We start from the raw sequence: 19,710 nt of genomic DNA, 5'->3' as shown, positions 1-19,710 counted from the left end.
TTGGACCCAGTCTGAGAAACACCCAGGTGCAAATGCCCGGTGCAATATGAGACATCCTGAGTGCTCTTAGGCCAGCAACTTCCTCTCAGCTTGACCTACCTCAGAGCACTGTTGTGAGAATAACATGGGCAGTGGAGAACCTCTCACACCACCTTGAGCTCTTTGATGGAAAGACATGAATTAAGAAATGAATTACATGGAAAATAGGGACTAAAAGTATGTTCTAGGCTCAGTTTGCTCGTGAATCCTGTAAAAAGACAGAGTTCTAGCTGAGTATGGAAGTCAACTACCAGAGCAGCATGCATGATTTGGATCTATGTATCAATACGCTGGGCCAAAAATATTACATAGTTGGTGCATGGTCTTATTGCTGTTATGTGCCATCAAACTGTGTCCCCTTATGGCAACACTATGAATAGTCCCCACACCCAATGTCCTATCCATGACAGCCCTGCTCAGCTCTTGTAAATTCAAAGCCGTGGCTTCCTTGGTAGAGTCAATCCATCTCATATTTGGCCTCCCCTTTCTTTTTCTGCATTTAACTTTCTCTAGCATGACTTTTTCCTATCACTCCTTTTCAGGGAGTTTAGCCTTCTCAAATCGATTCATGTGCTCTTTAAATACAGACCATGTATTAATATGTCAAGATAGGTTTCCTCAACATGTGTCCCAGGGAGTTAATTACTCAGTAGAGCTTTTCTCTCACACATGGGAACCATCTCACTTTCTCTATTCCTGAATTTCATTCAGTAGTACTTGCTTCAGATGCTACTTGAAGAGCTGCTGCTTTCAAAAGGGGAGCAAAAGCATGTCCTCCAACTAGAAAATCCCCCTCCCAGTTAATTTGAGAGCAACCCCCCCCCAATGCATGTACTTGCACCATATGTTCTCTGCATTAAATTGTACACAAGTGACTTTACATGTTTTGAAACAATCACCCCTAGTCTTCCAAGTTTTCCAATTAGCATCCCCAGGGCCTTTCCCCCAGCAAAACTGAGACAGACATTTCTAGAACGACTGTACCCTGGAACCTGTACTGCTTGTTTGTGAGTCAACTATACCAGCATTCCATAGTGGTTCCTGTCTGAAGCTTGGTTACCAGGTTCAAGGTCCACCTGACCATTAGTATCTGACAGTTTATTTAATAGACCTACACACACAACACCAGGTGGAACTCTGAACACACACCTGCAGCAACAATGTTCCTAGAACTAGGGAGAAGAGGAAAGGGAAATTCTAGCGGTTGAGCTGTACCTAAAGGAGAGGGCAGAATCCATGCACTGTGATTGAATGCAACACAGTTCCACTGACCCACCAATATGGGTTCTTCCAGGCCCCCTTGTGTGGCATAGCTGCAGACATGGCAAAGAAGGTGAGAACATTCTTTTCATCTGTCTTCACTGCAGAAAATACAGGACAGATACCTGTGCTTGAACCTATGTATTCAGGAAGGGAGTTTGACAAATTAAGGCAGATGAAAGATGAAATGCTCTGTTTCATTGACAAACTGGAAGTTAATACATCTCTAGGGCCAGATGGTATCCATCACAGAGTTTTCAAATAACTCAAATATGAAATTGCTGAGTTTCTACCAAAATATGGAACATGTCCTTAAGAACAGCCTCTGTACCAAAGGACTGAGAATGGCCAATGTAAGACCAATTTTTTAAAGGTATCTGGGGAATAAAGGAAATTATATGCCAGTTAGTTCAAAATCCATTCCAAGAGAATTGCTTGAAAGCTGTCATTAAAGACAGAATGGGCAAGCATATAGAAGAACAAGCACTGATAAGTAAGAATTAACATGGCTTTTGTTATGTTTTTCTGTCTCATGAACCTTTCTGAGTTCTCTGAGAGTGTCATTATACATATAGCAGTGGGGAATTGGTATGCATCATTTACTTTACAGAGTCCTTCACCAAAGACTCCTGAGCAAACTTAGCAGTCACAGGTTAAGAGGGCATATTTATTGAATAGAAAGCAGAAAGTGGGAATAAATGTAATTTCTCCTGTTGGAGGGATAGAAACAGTGAAGTCCCACATGGATCAGTACTAAGACCAATGCTTTTTAACTTATTCAGAAATGATCTGGAATTAGGAGTGACTAGTGAAGTAACCAGGTTTGTTGATGACACCAAACTATTTAGAGTGTTTCAAACCAAAAGGGATTATGAATTCCAAAGGTATCTTTCCAAACAAGGAGCATGGGATCAAAATGAGGAGGCCTGTTGCAGAAGGATTCTTTGCAAGGCTAAGGCTAAGGATGACCTGAGACTTGCCAAGAATATCAAGAGCAACAAAAAGGGCTTCTTTCAGCATGTAAATAGGAAGAGGAAGGGGAGACAAGTGGTGGGACCACTAAATAAGGAGGAAGGAGATCCAGTGACTGATATGAGGGAACAGGCACAAATGCTAAATGACTATTTTGCCTCTGTGTTCTCCCCAAAGCAGGATGGGGGATATCTGCATAGGAGATTAGATGAGGCTGGGGACAGGGGCACAGATTAGAGTCACCCCCCTTGAAGTCGAGGGGCTCCTCAGGGCATTGGACATTACAAAGGTGCCAGGCCCTGAGGGGTTACACCCGAGAGTACTTAGAGAGTTGGCAGGGGTTCTCTCACACCCGCTGGCCTCCATTTTTGAGACCTCGTGGAGAACAGGTGAAGTTCCAGAGACTGGAGGGTGGCATCAGTGGTCCCAATTTTCAAAAAGGGTAGTAGAAGGGACATGGGAAATTACAGACCGGTTAGCCTTACATCCATTGTAAGAAAAACAATGGAAAGGCTCATAATAGAGATCTAGCGAAGCTAGATAGGGAAGGGAGGCTGACAGTCACACAACACGGCTTCCCCAAAAACAGGTCCTGCCAGACAAACCTTGTGGAATTCTATGACAAGGTTTCGAGATGGCTAGATGGAGGGGATGCAGTGGATGTCGTATACCTGGATTTCAGCAAGGCCTTTGACAAAGTGCCCCATGATATCCTGGTGGAGAAACTGAGGAGTTTTGGGATACACCAAAGCACTGTCTGGTGGATTAGGGCATGGTTGACTGACCGAAAGCAGAAGGTAACCATTAGCCGGGAATCATCGGGATGGCGGCCAGTGACAGGCGGGGTCCCCCAGGGCTCTGTCCTGGGGCTGATCCTGTTTAATCTTTTCATTACCGACATGGAAGAAGAGATGAACAGTCTGCTGATCAAGTTCACAGACGACACTAAAACTGGAGCAATGGCCACAACTGAGGAGCAGGTACTCCAGATCCAAAAGGATCTGGACAGACTATGGAAGTGGGCAGGGGACAACAGGATGGCGTTCAATGTGGATAAGTGCAAGGTCTTGCACTTCAGACATAGGAATAGCTGTCATAAGTACAGGTTAGGTGACAAGTGGCTGGAGAGCAGCACCTGTGAAAGGGACCTCAGGGTGCTGGTTGACTGCAGGCTAAACATGAGTCAGCAGTGTGATGCGAACGCCACCCTTGGTTGCATAGCCAGAAGTGTGGCTTCTAGATCGAGAGAGGTATTACTGCCACTCTACATGACTCTGGTGCAACCGCAACCGGAGTATTGTGCTCAGTTCTGGGCCCCATTACAGAAAGGATACAGCCAGGTTAGAGTCAGTGCAGCGTAGGGCCACAAGGTTGGTGCCCGGTTTGCAGGGGATGCCGAATGAGGCGAGACTGAGGGAACTGGGTCTCTTCAGCCTGGAGAAGAGGAGACTCAGAGGGGATATGTTGGCGACATACAGGTATGTGAGGGGATGTCACATGGAGATGGGTAGAGACCTGTTCTCCCCTGCAGAGGAAGGCAGGACGCGCTCTAACAGAGCAAAGCTCAGGGAGCCAAGGTTCCATTTAGATGCCAGGAAGCACTTCCTGACAGTCAGGACCCCGAGGGTGTGGAACGGGCTTCCACGAGAGTTCGTTGAGGCCCCATCGGTGGAGGTGTTCAAGGATAGGCTGGATGTCCACATGGTAGGCATGTTGTGAGCAGAGCCGGCTGGTGCCAGAGGTCAGACTAGATGGCCCGGGAGGCCCCTTCTGACTCGCTCTGTTTGTATGTTTCTAAGTATAGGCGGATGTGCTCTTTTAGTGACTAATCAAGGAAGAGATCTTAGGGTTGTGCTGGACAGCTCAATGAAAATGTTGATTCAGCATGTGGCTGCTGTGAAAAACTCCATGTTATGCGTAACTACGAAAAGTATTGAAGATAAAAGTGCTAATGCCATACTAGCCTTATCCAAATTTATGATGCGTACAGTTCCAGTTGTCAAAGCAAAGAAAGAGCATTGCATTATTTATTTATTTCATTTATATACCACCCAATAGTTCAAGCTGTCTGTTTAAAAGAATTAAACAAAAGTTTAAAATGACACGCACAACAATAAAAAGAAGAAAATTGTGACTGTAATTGCCTTTATTCAGCACAGAAGTGCAGCAGCAGTACAAAAATAAAATGAAATGTATAAAAACAAACTTGAAATGCTGCGATTGTTTAATTTAGAGGAAAAATGAGTAAGATAGATAGAGGTCTACAGTATTGTGCATGGTGTGCAGAAAGTGGATAGTGGGATATTTTTCTCCCTGTCCCTGGGGTTATCCCATGAAGCTTATTGGTAGCAGATTCAGCATCGTTAAAACTAGGGAATGCACTATCGTAAGAAATAGTAATGGACAACAGTTTGGACAACTCTAAAGGGAGTTAGACAAAGTGAATGGCTACTAGCTCGGATGGTTACATGGCACCTCCAGTAGCAGAGTCAGTATGCCTGTGTTCACCAGTTGCTGGGGAACATAGGTGGGAGCATGCTGCTTCAGTTGTATCTGGCTTATGAAACCCTGTGAAGAGCTGGTGGGCCACTGTGTGAACATAATCCTGGACTAGATGATCCAGTATGGCTCTCTTTGTTTTGTTTTTGTTGTCTACATCGTGATTTTCCAGAGGGGTAGCTGTGTTACATCTGTTGCAGTGAAAACAGCCAAGTCTTGTGGCACATTAAATTAAACAGACTTTAAAATACTTTATTTCATATTTAACATGCCAAAAGGCTCTTTGCTCTTTTTACGCTGCAGTTGTGTCCTCTTCACAAACAGTTGCTCACACCTCTCAAGCCTGCTGCACAAGTTGGGCAGAATGTTAGGAATAACATTACTCTGAATAAGCAGGCATTGAGTGCAGCTGTTCATCTTTCCAGAGACACTGACACCCTAAATGGCTGCAAGGGTGGCCACATGTCCTCGACTTAGCCAGAGGACTGCCCTCTAGTTTGAAGGCATGCCCTATTCGAAGTCCAAGCCTGATTTAAATAAAGCACGATCAGAAGAACAAGCCCCAGACCTCCTACTCGCCCACCACCAGCACCTGGACAGCGACTGAGCCAGGCACATCCATCACCTGGTCTCGGTTTTCCACTAGATGGTGAAATGCACCGTATTTCTGCTGAAATTATGACAGTTCGTGCTAAATCTTCATCTATACATAGGCGTAAGGCTATGCAGATATCATGCAAATCAGTGCCCTCTTCTGGGATGGCGCATGGCCTCTCTTGGGACAATTCCCCAGCGGCCACTCTGGCGAACTCGCCGGACTCCTCTCCGTGCACACGTGCACAGCTGGCTCGGCGTTGCACCGCCGCTCCCCACTTCGGAGCGCCAGTGGCAGCAGCAACAGCTCCTCTTCAGAAAAGGGTTTTAAAGTTAGGGAAGCGGCGGTCTCCGCCTCCACTAGCCACCTATTGGCCGGCTCGGCTCATCATTTCCCCGCTAGGGAAAGGGCGGGGCGAAGTGACGCCCCGGAGACTGGCGGCTCCTGCCTGGGCTGTTACCTAAACGGGAAGGCAACGTGAAAGGACCGCGGAGAGGCAGGAGCTGAGCGAGCCTGGAGCGCGTGGACTTTAGGCAAGAGGACTTTGCCCGGGGGAACCGCGGAGGCCGCGGCGGCGCCTGCAGCGCGCGGCTCGGATCCTTGACCCAGCCCGATCCCTTTCATCCCCCGATCGTTCGTTTGCTCTGATCTCCCCGTTTTCCTCCTTCTTTCCTTCCCCCCCTTCCCCCGCTGTTTTCCCTTCTTCTTTCTTTTCCCTCCTCCTCCTCCTCCTTTTGTTAAAAAAGACCCATCCTGCCAAACAAAGGAAGCTGTCGGGATTTTTCTATGTGCGGGAGACATGCGTTCGGTCAGGAAGAGGTGGACTATCTGCACAATAAGTATCCTCCTGATCTTTTACAAGACAAAAGAGATCGCAAGAACCGAGGAGCACCAGCAGACTCAGCCCAGCGGGTAAAGGCACAGCGTCGGGTCCTCACATGCATTTGACAAAGGGGTGGGGAGGGGCGGCAGGGGGGAGCGGGGATGCGCGCGCGCGGCGGCACGGTGCCGGCGAGGTGCCGGCTTGCTTCCCCCTCCTACCTCGCCGGCTTTTTCTTCATCTGACGGCCTCTCGCCCCTCTGTCCTGGTGTGTGCGAGGGGTGGTCCGCAGCCTGCGCGCTCGCCCTGGCATAACGGATCGGGTGCAGGAGATGAACTAGGCACCGTTTAGGAGATAACGGTGGAACATCTGGAGAGAAGTTAGGAGCAGAGAAGGTGCCCGGTTGCACGCAGGGTCAAACAGCCGCTTAATCCCGTTCCACGCGCCGGCCGAGCGATCGAGAAAATATTGCGAGGCAGGCAAGGGCGTGTTTTGATTCGGAAGAGCGGGAGGTACGGCAGCAGCGAACGTTTGCAGTGCAGAAAGCGGTGTCACGCCGGAGTTGCCTCGTTGTGGTGCTGCCGGGCGGGGAGTGGCATGACTCTCCGAAGTTTATTTGGCAACAGAGCATTTCGTTAAGACGAGGCAGCCTAATATCAGCCTGGCGGCCACCGGGGGTTGCTTCCGAGTAACTGTGCGTCGGTTCGTGGAGATACAGCTGAGACTTCAGGGTAACTGGCGGTTGTTCTGCTTATCGCTGGTCCCCTCCTACCATCCCTCCGCCGTTAGTGGCTCTCGCGTAGTCCGATCCTGAACACGGGCACTCCAGGAAGCAGCGATCTCCAGGCGTCGCAGCGATCGGAACGTGCTCTTTAGGAAGCGTGTTTGGGATTTCAGTCTCACCTGGGAGGTTCGGCTAACTTAGCTAGCTGATTTAATGACGTGTAGGAGAAGTTCCCCGGGACTATAAAGAGACGCTTATCTTGTCTCCGTATCTCCTGTCTTGCAAAGAAACCTGCTCTCTTACAAAGAGCGCTGTTTCTTTCTTGTCACTGCTTTTTCCTGTTGGTCTTACAAGAGGAAACCACCAAAGCTTTCCACTTGGATCTGTCTTTTATCCACACCGGCCAATGCCTTTTTTTTTTTTAAACAAACTTCAGAATAGCTTTGACTAAGACCCCCTCTATTTCTTCCTGAAGTTCTAAAATAAATAATAAAAAAAAAAACTGTGGGTTTGCTCGAAGCATCCTAGGCGTGACCATATTGCATTGCCACTAGAGAAGGCAATCAGCCGTCGTAGTGGCGTCTTGGGGGTGTAGTGGTTTGGTAACTGTCTCAACGAATGCCCCGGGCACAAGCGGAATATCGCTGCTGCATCATTTCCTCGCTGCTTGCAAAGCTTGTCAAGCACGGCAGTAGCTGGTGTTAAAGCAAGCTTGATACCAGCTTGTGGAGGGGGCGTGTGCATGCCTCGGGGAGGGTGGAGGGCACGACGTGCTCCGGAAATCCAGCAGGATTCGTGTGCTCACCAAGAGGTGAGGACCAGACCGCTTGGAGTCAGTGCACGCGCAGGGGTCGGCGTGCCTCTTCCTCGCTCGTTGCGTTGGGGCTCGTGGCTAACAATGTGCAGCCAGGCGCCCTCACTTGCTCTCTGCCTCGCCTTGCAGCGCACGCCTGCTGGTGCCTGGAGGGGAGTCTGTGCGGGTTCCTCGGGGGCCAGTGGGTGGAGGGAGGGAGGCCGATCAGGAAAGAGGGCATCATTCTCAGGAGGGTGGCTTGGAGTCATGGGGAGGCGAGGAGGGATCCCCGCTTTATGTTCTTCCAGCTCCCCATCTTCATGCCACGTTTGCCCTTCCTAATTAGAGGGGCCCTCTCCTCCTGTTCATTGTGTGTGGAATTGCAGCCTGCACCGTCGCTTTCCCTCGATCGATCGTCGGGACTGCCGCCACTGATTCGCCCTGCTTACGAAAATGGGGAGGGAAGTAAGACGTCCCAGGAGTAGGTGCAGTGCTGGGGAAACGCCAGTGCCTCGCCGCACCGCTTGATCTGCGCCCCGTCCCCTCTCCTGCGAAGCCCCTTTCCAGGCAGCCGCGTAAAAAGGAAAGGCATCGTCAGAATGAGGGGTGCACCACCAGGCCAGATGTACACACAGCTGGCCGCTGTGGGAGAGGTGGCTTGAGCCAAAGCGGCAGTGGTGAGGCAGCTCTGAGCTGAGAGAGAGAAGAAAAGGAGGAAGGCAACGATGATGAGGAGCAGGGAGAAGAAAAGATAAGAGGGTGTTGTATTTTCTCTTCAGTCATCGCCTGCAACCTCACGCATTAGTCCCTGTGGTGAGGCAGGATTCCAGATAAACAAACTGCCCTGGTTTTTGTTAAGAGCCCTTCTTCTCCCGGCCCGAAAATCATGCTCAGCTCTGCCAGTGCTTCCCCTTTTCAACTCTTAAGGGCAACTCTAGAAAAGGATGAAACAATGGGTTCTGCTTAGCATAGCCCCACTTGGAATAGACCCACTGGAATCCTGCCATATTTGGAACGGGAAATGGTGGGGTCAAAGCCCAACAAATTCCAGTGGGTCTTTTCTAAGTATGATTAAGCCTGGATCCATTGCATAGTTCTGAAAACATGTTACCCGCCCAGGTTTCCTGTTTTGAACTTGCTTGCAAAATTAAAAACTTTCAGATAGTATGGCTGTTGCTTGAAGGTTAGGTCATGTGGCCTTTTGTTTCCTGTACAGATTTACTTAAGATCAAGTGCCTCATGGTGACACATAAAGTGTGGTTTTGTGGTTGCTCTGAAAAACATCTAAGCCTAACACAGGCTCTCTCCTCAACTGTCCTTTCACAAGTGTGAGTTAATATCCCTCTCCCCAATCCTTTGAATGCATGTGGGTAGGAGGAGAAATGGTAATCTTGCGTGATTTGGGTGTGCAGAGCTGAGAGTTGGTTGTTATTAATTAAGGAGTACCTGCAGTGCTTAAAGAGTACTTAAGGGTAGAACAGGGACTCGCAGAACATAACCGAATCTTCCAAAGGAGCTGGAGCCAAGCTTCCTACTGGTCTGTGCCAAGGCGCTTTGCCAAACACACGCACGCTCAGTCACAGCCATACAGGGGTCATCGTTGCCTGCCTCCTCATCACTGTTCCAGTTTTTCCAATGTGTGCTTGTTTGCTTTTTTTTTTTTTTAAGCTCTTTGCTTTCCCCTTCTCCATCTCCTAGCGAAGTAGCCTCCTGGAACCTGTTGCCTTCCAGATGTGTTGGACAACTCCCAGAATTGGCCTTGCTGGCTGGGACTCATGGGAGTAGAAGTTCAAAACATGGGGAGGAAGGCATGTTGGCTCAGTTTCCTTCTTTCTCAGGTGGAGATCCATGAACAGTAGAGAACATGCCTTAAAACACCATTTTTTACTAGCCTGAGATACTGGAACTTCTGAGCACCTGCTTTTAAGCACCTTGTGTGACTCAGTGGGATTTTCTAACCAGTAGTTTTGTTTATTTGCTTTCTTTTTCTTTGTAATGATTGATTTGTTGGAGAGCTATAGCAGTGTTGCTACAGTCCATAGTTCATATTCACCATTGATAGCGGTTTGTCAATATCCATCAGGTGCCATTGATAGAGTTTGTCAAGATCCATCATGTGTTTTCATTCTTACTTCACACTTGTGCAGTTTATACTTGAAGTACACTAGCATAATATTGTTCTGAGTCATTTGCTAACTGTACAAAGATGTTTAATTAGTTTTATGAAACTTGTTTTTACTTAGTGTGAGCTAAAGTCAATGAAACATGCATTAAAATATGAGATAACTGTTTCTTATCTGTCAATGTGGTTTATCACTTCTGAATAAAATCGTGATTATCTGGCCTAAGACAGTTCTAGTGATAATTTGTCCTGAATTTCAGCCGTCTTTTGAGATGCCTCTTAATGATATTCGTTGTAAAATTATTTGGAGTGAATGCTTTAGTTTTACAAGATTCCTAAGCAGGATAAAAGTGGAATCTCCTTGATGTAAAGCCTAACTCCTAATTTGCAGTTTGTCACTTGAATGCATCCCTGTGCTATAGTTTTAGTTGGAAGTAAGGCCGGCTGAACTCAGTGCATGGACTAAGACTGGAAAAATGAAGAATGTTAGACACGGAGGAGCCACTGATTTGATGCTTTGGTCAACTTCTACACAGATCTGGAAAGATGTTCTTATCTTGAATACAATATGTTGCTTTACACAAGAAAAAAAGTTTGTTCTGAAAGCCTAGCCTCATGTAGATAAGACGTTTGATGAGTTTCCAGATGACCTGTTTTACTGAATTTGTTGTTGGGTTCCTGGCTTACCTTTTTAGAGTAAATTTCCTTCACTATTTTAATCAGAAATAGTCTTTTCTAACCAAAGGATTATCTGATAGTGTGAGTTAAAAAAGGAAGAGTAAGCAATGAATAAAGGAAGTGAGATTCTGCATTAAAAAAAAAGACCTCAGAAGAGTCATAAATGTAGTGTTTAATAGTACAACTAAAAGCCAGAGACACCATCCAGCTAAAGTTAAACACTCTGAAGTCTCATTTCTGGAGGTTTTAAATAGTGCTTTCCTTGATAATGGGATGATTCTGCAAAGATCGCTAGTACAGTTTCACAGCTGTCCTATCTGAAACAGATTTTAAATGACAGGTGAACATAAAACTGGGCATACCAGAAATGAGATGCCAAACACATCAAGAGCATCTTTGTGAACTGGGATTTGGAGAAATGTCATAGAGCAAAACATCAGAAACTTGTGGGATCCCCACATGATTTAAGGCTGTTTTAATGCAGCATGATGCATATCTCCTTTACTATAGATGTTAAGATTTCAAGTCATAGCACTTTTAGGGCAAAAACATTATGGAAAGCTAACCTGCTCTCTATGCCACTTCTTGAAAGTTCCTAGTGACCTGCAGTTCAATATAAGCATGACTTTTTTCTACTGCAATAATTGCCTATACCATGGCAGATTTTGTTCATTTTTATTCTGAAGTCTCTACTGTGGTGCTACAGAGAGATACGGAAAGAAAAGCAGTGATAGCTGGCCTTTTTGTTTGTTTTTTCTCTCATTACAAAATAAAAGGAAAGAAGGAGTAATACATAATATGTGTATTAAAAAGACAAACTTCATGTAATGAATTTTATGTTGAATGTTTATGGTTCTCTTTGGACAGAAAGAGAGAGAGAGATGTATTCAATAAAGTCCATATAATTATTCCTTATGGCGTAGAACTTTAAAGATCCTGCTTCTTAATTAAAAAAATAATAATAATAATCTTTCTTGCTTGACAAAAATAATTGTGTTGGAAGTACGAAGTAAAAAATGCTTTGTTTTTCAGTAGGTGGCACTCTTAGCTGTAAATCAATACAATATATTTGATGAGGTACAAATCCAGCACATATTTATGTATGATCATTGATCCCACGAGTTCTTCACATAGTATGTTTCAGGGTAGCAGGAGGCTTCAGAGGAAGTTAACATTCTTCGTGCCTACCGGTCAGATTTCAACATGAAATAAATCTATTTACTTTGAAAGCGCAATTGATAAGAGATCCATGTTGATGCTGGACGTTTTCCTATATTTTGTGAATTTTTGGTGAGGAACTGTCAGTAGTAGATCTTATGTTTCACCTACAGAATGGTTACATGTAGAAAGTTGCAGGCTGCAGTTAAAAAGAGTGAAGTGGGTTATAGATGATGGTGAGAAAGACGCCTGGCTGAGATTCCGGAAACCTGCTTCCCATTAAAGTAGACAGTCTTGGGCAAGATGAACAATAGTATGACTTGGTACGAAGCAGTGTCCTACATTCCTGGAAATGACTGGCTTTGCTTGTCAAGCAGAGAGATGTATTGTTTTTATGTAGTTGATAAAGGATCAATGCAGGTGAAAAACCTTTCACAAAAAGTAAATCCTAGCTATCCAATCTTACTAGGTCAAACATAGTTTTAAACATTTTGAATTTAAGATGTTTTTCAGTTAACAAGTAGAGATAGCCATGTTGCCCAAAACATGAGTTTTCTCCTAGTAATACAGGGTAATTAAGCGAATCATATGCATTTCTTTATTATATTTATATCCCATCTTTTCCTTGGAAGAAACTCAAGGTCCTAGTCCTCCTCTTTATTTTATCTTCTTAACAGCCCTGTGAAGTAGGATAGCCTGAAAATCAGTGATTGGTCTTGAGTTACCCAGTGAACTTGATGGTCAAGTGGGGATTAGAAGTTGGATATCCTGAGTCTGAGTCCCAGTCAAATACCCTAACTACTATACCACTCTGCCTGTCTCATTTGGTGCTAGGGAACAAATGTAACAGGCAGGACCAATCCATGGAAATTTGCTGCTTGAGGTGAGAAATTCACCATGACTGGTGTTCCTCATCCCAGTTACACACGGAGAAGCTGATTGGACTAACAACCGATCCTCTATCATATCCAAGGGCAACAGGCTAGCCTAGGGAGTGGAGGATGGGTTAGATGGTGCACACACCTCTACTTTCCCAAAGCAGCTCACTCCGTCCTGCCCTCTTGCATCTGCTGCCTGAGGGGCTGCCTCTTTCTGCCTAATGGTAGAGCCGGCACTGCAGGCAAGGACTTCTAGTCATGTGATGCAGCCCACTCATTTCATAGTGATTCATTCCAGAAGTATAACCAAGTTAGTCTGCTGCAGCCATGTTAACACTGCACATTTAGAAGGAAGTCCCATTGCTGTATAGCTTGCAAGTGAGTAGACTGCACACCTGTATAGCACCCTGTAGTGTTAGCTTCCTAGGCAAGAAGCCTGCTGGATTTCAAAGGCAGTTTGGCAAGCAAGGTGGAGAGTAGCTGATTGTAAAACACAAACCTCAAGTTGTTAAAATTGTGTGTGTTTGTGCATGCAGGGAATAATTCCCAAGCTACAATAGAATATGGAATTGGTGCTGCAGTCAGGTTTTAGTTTGGATCCTGGCTGTTGATTTAGAAATAGACATGGGAATTGCTGCATGGAGCAATGTTGTTTTGTATCTGTCTTCAGTGGGGAAGATGTAGAAAAAATTGCCTTTTCAAGATGACAATCTGAAGAACCAAAGCCAATAGTGATGATAACCCTTAGCCTTGATTGACAAATTGGAATCACTTATCTCTACCAAATTAGATGGCTTTAAAGAGAAATTAGATAAATTTGTGGAACATAAGTCATGATGGCTGTACACTGTGGCAGGCTCAGGGGCAGCATGTTCCTGAGGAACAAGAGTAAGAGATCAAGGCATGCTGTCCTCATGCCTTGCTTTTAGGCACCTTGAGTATCTGGTTGGCCACTGTGGGAAGCAGAAAGCTGACTTAGGCCTTGGGAGTTTGCTGGGAGGGATTGCCTTATGTTCCTGTTATTGCTGAGATGTAGCACTGATCAAATCCTGGAGCTGCTGGGGATGCTGCAGACCAAAGAATCATGCTCATGGTCAGAACACTCTCCCATTCCTTCATGTTAATCTACATCATTCAAGCATGCTTGCTGAATGTGGGCAAGTGGATTTAGGTGTATTTATTCATTATGACATTTGTATCCACCTTTCTTCCTCTTGCAGTGAGCTCAAAGTGGCTTATATGGTCCTGCTCCTCTCAATTTTATCCTCAAGCAACCCTGGGAGGTACACTAGGCGAAAAGTCAGTGTAGAACCCAGATCACCTGAGTTCTGGTTCAACATGTGATTTCCTGTGTCACTCTGACTCTGGCTCTCCAGGTGCAAGTCCAATAGATATAGTCAGTTAGGAGAACTCAAGTGTTCAGTACAGTCTCACTATATATTAGATGCTGATGTTCCATATTTGTTCGATAGAACTATGTATTAAATACACAGATGATAGGTATACATTTCAGGAATACTTAGCAGAGTTACTTAGAGCTTTAATTTGCCTGAAAATTATCTCCCAAAGTGGCTCACATGAATTGAAAGCACGAGAGGCACCAGGCTTGAAGTTGTGAGCTATACGTGGTTATTTTAAATTAGTTTGGACCAGGCCAAGGTTCCCCTGCTTGTGGCCTTGCTGGAATAGTGGCATCTCACTCTGGTCAGAAAGTGTGCCCTTTCCTCTGGTTTCCTCCATGCCCTTGCCACTGGCAGAGGTCTGAGAGGGGTAAAGCAAACTCCCCGAAGCTGTTCTTTTTCTGGCCAGTGGTTGGTAGGTTGTTTTTCTAGTTTTTAAAAACAGTATATACAATATTATTCAATGTAATACTGAATAGTTACAGGGAAAAAAAACATTATCAAACAATAAAATGTAGAAGTATCACAACCAGTGACAAGCATAAGCAAGTATATTTTTGGAGGGCATTTGATACATGATCTAGTCCCTGAACCATACAGGAGAGAAGTATCCCCATAGCATCTGCCATTCCTGGCATGTGATGTTACATGAAAGCATTCTGAAATCTTAAAGGTTCCTAGGTGTATATGAGGGAAAAGGTAATCGATCAGGTATCTTGGTCCTGAATTATATTGCCCTTTGCCATGATGTTCTTTCTGGGTGTAGAAAGTGGCACAGGCCAGAGTACTTCCATTCATCTCTGCAGTTCCACAGCAAGTAAATATGTAGCTTAATGTACTTACCTGAATTAGCACAAGAAACCTTCTGTTCAGGAACCGTCCCTAAATTTTCTTGCTGTGCTGTTTTTACATCATGGTCTGAATTATGAGAATAAGGCTTTGGAGAAGATTGAGGATGAGTGGAGAGGTGATCTTGACTTGGGATGGAGCAGTGTTACAGGTGTTTTGACCTATAGGTCCCAGCAGTTCTGACCATTGGCCATGCTGTCTGGGTCTGATGAGAAATGAAATCCAAACCAGCTAGAGAGCACTAGGTTGCCGAAGGGAAGGGGGATGCTAGGATTTGATTTATTGATCTCCTGATGCCTTGAGACTCTCTTGTATGTCAGTAATTCAAATTACAATTTAAAAGAAGAGTTGTTTTGGTTTTAATTTGTTTGAAAGTGCATCAGTGCAGCTCATCAATAGCAAAAGTAAGCATAACTTCTTGTAATTTAGTGCTTCCCAAATATATCTGCCGTAATATATGTATTCTGAAATCTTATGTGCACGCGTGCGCGCGTGTGCGCGCGCGCGCACACACACACACACACACACAGAGGGCTTAGCACAACTTTGCTGTATTGGAGAGTCTAAGAAATGCACATACTATCCTATTTGACCACAATTAGAAAATGTTGAAAGAGAACTATTTGTAGGTTCCTACTCTGTGGATGCATCCGTTGAACATAAGGGATGTACAGTGAAACTCCATGTCTTCTCAGAAATAAGTCCTATTGAATCCAATGATATGTACTCCTTAAGAATTGGCATTAGTACTATAATATTAGTCTGGAATGATTGCTGAATTAGGCATCATTGGTTGTGAATGTAACTTGTAGTTAGGAATAAGTTTTTTAAAGGGATAAAAAAAGATTAGGTACTCTCTTTTTTGCAATCATCTTTCCTTGGTGAGAGTGTTTTTTTTAACCTTTCTGCTTGAAAAGTTAGAGAAGTAGGAATTTTTACATATTGGTATATACAAAACTGGGTCCGGCACAAGAGTATCATCTTATCTTTTTTTCTTCCCCGGAAGAGGGAGGGGATGGGGATTTCATAACTGATTGAGTATAAAAATAGTCAGCATCAGCATGAGGCATTCTAGATAGCTGCTGAGATCCCAGTGGCGCAGCAAAGTACTGACCAGTGGTGGCAGCTTCCCTGGGCTACTCATGCTGTCCAGCTCAGTTTGTCAGCTGCTGTTTTAATTTCTGTAGAGCAATACAGGCAGTCCCCAGGTTACACACATCCAAGTTATGGACACCTGTACCTATGAACATGCTGCTATAAAGCCTATTAATTTAAAAATTCTAGTTAAAGGCAAACAATTTGTAGTAACTAAAGTGAATTAGTTTCCACAGTCTATTGTGGAAAATCATCACCATAGAGAGGAAGTGAAAGGGAAGAGAGGGAGGCCTCCGAAGCTTGCCTTCTTGCCCTGCCCACCCCCTTCACAAATACCTCTGGCATGTCCTTGGTGCAAGGAGGAGGTGCTGGTGAGTGAAAGGGAGAGAGGGAAAAAAGAACGCAATAATGTAATAAAGGAAGAAGAACCCTGCTAGGGCAGACCAAAGTCTGAAAGAGAGAGAGAAGCAATCCAGGACACATTTGGGCAACAGTATTAAGAGTCAAGGTCTTTTTTTTGTGGGGGAGGGGGTAGAAATATTCACAGTTTTTCCACTTTTGTGAGATCCTGTGTCCCTAACACAACTGTGGAAGGCCAACTGTATATGGAAGTATTTCTTAAGTGTTTTACATGCCTAGGAAAGTTATATATACTAAGACAAATATTTTGGCTTACTCGTGCTAAATATAACCCATACATACATCTGACTTACATACAATTTTGACTTAAAGATGTTCTCAAGGACAGAACTTGTTGGTAACCCAGGGGCTTCCTGTACTCTGTCAGTTGTTCCACTGTGGAAAATTTAAATGGTGGTTCCTAGCCATCATTCAATTAGATGGGGAATGATCAGAGGGCGCTTTGTCCACCCACTCCTCTCAAACCCAGACCAGCCATGCATATAAATAAATGAAACACCTCTGATGTTTGTTAGGTACTGAAGAAAAAGGCTTCTGGCTAGCATCAAGCTAATTTTAACTCACTCTCTTTTTGCATTGTGTTTCAGAGACAGTGAGATAAGTTTAAGTAGATCAATGGTCAATAACTCTGATAAAATAAACCAGAAGAGTGGCTCTTCAGTGTTCCAGCATTCTGCAGAAAGATGGAAAATCAATTCTTCCTTGGTACTGGAAATAAGGTGAGTACCTTAAATAACACAATGAACTCATTTATATATTGAGAACGTTGCATTCTGTGTCTCTGTGCAGCAAACCTACCTTGATTTACACCTGTTGATGTATAATTTAATAGTGCTGAAGACAAAAGTTTGGACTGAATGAGTGATCTTAAACAAGCCATGGTCTTTCAACTGACCCTAGATGTCAGGTTTGTAAGGATAAATATGGGGTGCTGAATTCCTTGGAAGAAAGGCAAGAAACAAATATGAGAGATAGAACATAAAGTAGCGCATTCCTGTTAAACAAAAATTCTGTCATGCATGCAGTTTTTGAAAGATGAGAACACAAAAATCTTTTAATGGACAATTCTGTTCAAGTAGCTGTCACTCAGAAGTAGGGATCTTGGAAGCCACAATGGATTCCAATGTGTTCAGATTTCTGTGAATCTAGTCTGTGTATTCCACAATGTCTTTTTCAGAATCACACTGTTTCCATGGACTTAGCTGGAGGTGCTTGTGTATGTATTGTGGCATGCTTCACATTCACTGGAATCCTTCAGAATCCTTCAGATCATTAACCTGCCCAATGTTAAATCCAAGGAATAGTTGGTTGGGAAGTTTGTGGCAATGCTGAAGTAGTTTTGAAAGTGGGTTGGGAACCTTAATGACTCCCTGCAACAGTGGTGTTGAACCTCTTTCAGCCTATGGGACAATCTCATTTCAGAAAAGCTTGAGTTGGCCAAGGGCAAAAGGTGTAAGGACAGAAGAACCAGCATCTTTTAGCTTAAAGCTCTTAATGCCCATATCTAAACCTTAGGGAAAGCATTTCATCCTTTTAGAATGGGGCCAAATGCACAAAAGCTGGGAAGCGACCGAAGGATTGATGGTCAGGGGAATAAGGGTGGAGTTAAAAGAGCCAGATTTAGCCTCTGGGCCTGAGGTTCTGTTCCCTGCCTTGGTTGTAGCCTATGCTACTGTAAATGGTTATTAGGTAGCTGCATGAATGAGCATTGTTTACATGTTCCTCATTGTTATCCTGAAGCAGGATGGGCATATTATTGCAGCATAGCAGGCTGGTTACCACCACAAGGAAACAGGAAAAGAAAATTTGGTGGGCTGGTCATTTATCTTCTGGATATGATCTGACGAAGAGCGTGATTAGTGGTATGTATGGAAATCCAAGAGACTGGGGAGGCCTCTGTGAGGAATAGCATATGCTATCCTAGTTTATGAAAGGCTTTAGCAAATTATTTCTCTTGAACAAAATATAGTAGAGATGATGCTTTCAGCCTCTGGATCAAGTCTCTCTTGTTCTCCTAGCGACTAGTTCAATAGGATCACCTAGTGGATACAGTGGCACTTGTGGAAACTCTGGGGAAAACAGAGCTTGTCATATTTGGATTCTTTATTCTAAAGGAATCCATGGCAGACTGTAGCCAAATGTGTACCCTGATTTTAGGGAAGCCAATGTTCATAAAGTCAATATGCTGCTAATTAAGGTCTCATGGCAAGCAACTCTGCTGAGAAAAGGAGTCCATGTTGGTGGCCTTTTTAAAGAAAGGAAATTATAAGGGTGCCACTTCAAACAGTTATGACAAGAACAAGGTTAGAAACAGCAGAAGAACCCAGGCTTCACAGATGACAACAGTAAGCACACGAAAAGGAAGTGGAAGAGAGGCCAGGCTACTAAAGAAGAGTATGGGCAGATAGCAGAGATGGTCTTAAGGAGGCTAAAGTTGAGAATGAGCTGAGGTTACGTAGCAAGGGATGCTAAAAATTACAAAAAAGTCTTATTCAGATACTTGCATAGAAAAGATGGAGAAAAGAAATGTAAGTTGAGCAGCTCATTGCAAATGGTAAAATGATGACAGATGGCAAAGAAGGGCTCAGTTCCTACTTTGGCTAAGTTTTTACCAAATGAGGGTCTAAGATCTCCTTAGCAATGTTGATGTACAAGCTGAAGAGGCAGAATTGCAGGTCAAAACTGATAGACAAACGTTCAAGGAACACCTCTTTACTTTGAACAAGTTCAGATCTCCAGGGCCTGATGAATTGCATCCTAGAGTAATAAAGGAACTGGCAGAAGAACTCTCATAACCATTGTTTATTATTTTTGAGGAATCATGGAGGGTTATGTGAAGTGCCAGACAATTGGAGGAAGGCTAATGTTGTTCCTATCTTCAAAACAGTAAAAAATAAGGATGCGGGGAACTACTGACTCTGATATCAATCCCTGAGAAAATTCTGAAGCAAATCATAAAGCGGTCAGTCTGCAAACACCTTGAAAACAATGCAGTGATTACTAGAAACCAGGATGGATTTGGCAAGAACAAATCCTGCCAGGCTAATCTGATCTTATTTTTGATTGAGTAACCTCCCTGGTGAAGTGAGGTAATCTTGTGGACATGATATCATCTTGATTTCAGCCAAGTTTTGAAAAGTGCCCCAGATCATCAAATCAGCTAAAAGTAGTCTAGATGGAACAATTACCAGGTGGATCCATAGGTGGCTACAAAATCAGGTTCAAAGAAGCTTGTCAGTGGCTCTTCCTCAATATGAGGAGAGTTACAGTGGGGTTCCTGCAGGGTTCAGTCCTGGGCAGAGAGCTCTTTAACATTTTTATTAATGGTTTGGATGTGTTTGTGCCGGGAATGCTTATCATATTTGCAGATGGCACAAAACTGGGTGGGGCAGCTAATACCCTGGAAG

The 19,710-nt window shown here is 44.3% G+C and overlaps 1 protein-coding gene across 1 annotated transcript in view; it reads left to right on the top strand.

Annotated features, from left to right (window-relative positions):
• The first annotated feature begins 5,836 nt into the window (after nt 1-5,836).
• ST8SIA4 (ST8 alpha-N-acetyl-neuraminide alpha-2,8-sialyltransferase 4) overlaps nt 5,837-19,710 on the top strand; it is an 87,214-nt gene continuing 73,340 nt past the window's right edge. The window contains exons 1-2 of the mRNA XM_044446904.1: nt 5,837-6,277; nt 16,891-17,022. Coding sequence (XP_044302839.1) covers nt 6,165-6,277; nt 16,891-17,022 — 245 coding nt within the window. The 5' untranslated portion in view covers nt 5,837-6,164. The remainder of the gene's footprint in view (nt 6,278-16,890; nt 17,023-19,710) is intronic.

This window comes from Varanus komodoensis, unplaced genomic scaffold, assembly GCF_004798865.1.
Source record: "Varanus komodoensis strain SLA01 unplaced genomic scaffold, ASM479886v1 scaffold5, whole genome shotgun sequence".
Lineage (NCBI taxonomy): Eukaryota > Metazoa > Chordata > Lepidosauria > Squamata > Varanidae > Varanus > Varanus komodoensis.
The sequence above is the reverse complement of the archived record's forward strand: the minus strand, read 5'-3'. Positions and strand labels throughout refer to the sequence as shown.